Source organism: Lagopus leucura, unplaced genomic scaffold (genome assembly GCF_019238085.1).
Source record: "Lagopus leucura isolate 7727_CA_CO unplaced genomic scaffold, USGS_WTPT01 Super-Scaffold_100014, whole genome shotgun sequence".
In the NCBI taxonomy this organism is placed as follows: domain Eukaryota; kingdom Metazoa; phylum Chordata; class Aves; order Galliformes; family Phasianidae; genus Lagopus; species Lagopus leucura.
Window position 1 is genome coordinate 16232633 of NW_024962268.1, and position 1686 is coordinate 16234318.

The 1686-nt window shown below is 52.6% G+C and overlaps 1 protein-coding gene across 1 annotated transcript in view; it reads right to left on the reverse strand.

Moving 5' to 3' along the window:
* The window catches only part of SPEF2 (sperm flagellar 2), a 47364-nt gene extending 45943 nt beyond the window's left edge, over positions 1–1421 (reverse strand). The window contains 2 exon segments of the mRNA XM_042875361.1: positions 989–1091; positions 1364–1421. Coding sequence (XP_042731295.1) covers positions 989–1091; positions 1364–1421 — 161 coding nt within the window.
* Between the last annotated feature and the right edge of the window lie 265 nt (positions 1422–1686).

The window sequence follows — 1686 nt, forward strand, 5'->3', positions numbered from 1 at the left end:
TTGTACTGGGGAGCCCAGAACTGGACGCAGTACTCCAGATGAGGCCTTACCAGGGCAGAGTAGAGGGGGAGGATCACCTCCCTCGACCTGCTGGCCACACTCTTTTTAATGCATCCCAGGATATCATTGGCTCTCTTGGCCACAAGGGCACACTGCTGGCTCATGGCCAACCTGTTGTCCACCAGGACACCCAGGTCCCAACTTGTGGCCATTTCCTCGGGTCCTGTTTGTTGCCTGGGAGAAGAGGCCAAACCCCTCCTAATCACAATCTTCCCTTAGGAAGTTATAGAGTGCAATGAGGTCTCCCCTGAACCTCCTCTTCTCCAGACTGAACAATCCTAGTACCCCCCCTTACAAGCCACTCCTCATAAGACTTGTGCTCCAGACCCCTCACTAGTTTTGTTGCCCTTCTCTGGACACACTCCAGGGCCTCAATGTCTTTCTTGCAGAGAAGGACCCAAAACTGAACACAATACTTGAGTTGTGGCCTCATCAGTGCTGAGTACAGAGGGATGAGTTATAGCATAATTCTACAAAAATGTTGAATTTTAATTTAAAGATCTTCTGGTAACACGGAGTTTACCATATCCCTGCAGAAAATAGACCCGGAGTTCATTACTGTCCCCATAATACATCTCGCCTTGTTTCTTGGTGAGTAGAACTTAAACCAGCAGGTGACTGATCACAGTGTTCCCCAGGGGTCAGTACTATGGCCAGCCCTGTTTAATATCTTTACTGACGATCTGGAAGAGGGGATTGAGTGCACCCTCAGAAATTTTGCAGATGACACCAAGATGGGAGGAAGTACTGATCTGCCAGAGGGTAGGCTAGATAGGCTGAGTGATGGGCTGAGGCCACCTGTATGAGCTTCAGTAAGACTGAGTGCTGAGTCCTGCACTTCGATCACAAAAAAACAGACATATTTCTGAAGGATAAATAAATATTTTGCCTAATTTCTGTAAGAAACATGTTATCCACAAGTACCAACCTGCTCTGTGAAAACTGATTAAAGTCATCCTGAAGACCGTACTTGTGCAGAAGTTCTCCAAGGAGGTAGCCGGTAGAAAATTCTTCTGAAATTGATCTTGGAACTGGGTTGTGAGTTTTTTTCCACAAAAAATAAGACCATTAAAGGGATTTGGACATTAATTGTAACAAAAGTCATTACTATTTTTTGTGACATGAGTGTATCAGTAAGTAGTTTGTAAGCTACAAGTAAATCTGCTTTCAGAGTAGTAACTTTGCAACGTGAGCTTCACCTACTCACTTGACTGGCAGCCTCACGGGATGCCCGGTGCTGACAGCCAGCCCTGCGGCCCCGCAAGCCCCTGCCCCCTTCCGAGGCAGCGGGGCTGCCACTCACCCACGCTCCGGGAGAGCTTCACCTCCTCGTTCAGCCACTCGCAGAGTATCTCGGACATGACGGCCACCGGCGCTCGGCCCTCCCTGGCTCCTGGCACCGCGTCCCGTTACCACGGCAACGGCGCCAGAGCGCACGCGCAAAGGAGAGGGGCGGCGCCGCGGCTAAACTCCGAGGGTGCGCGCCCCTGCGGGTGGGCCGCGCATGCGCCGCAGGTGGGGCGGGGTCGCGGGTGTGGCCGGGGCGGGGAGACGAGAAGGAAGGTGAGCGCGCCGCGAGGAGGGGCGCTTGCCCGCTTCCGCTGCCGCTGCCCCGGAGGCGAGCGC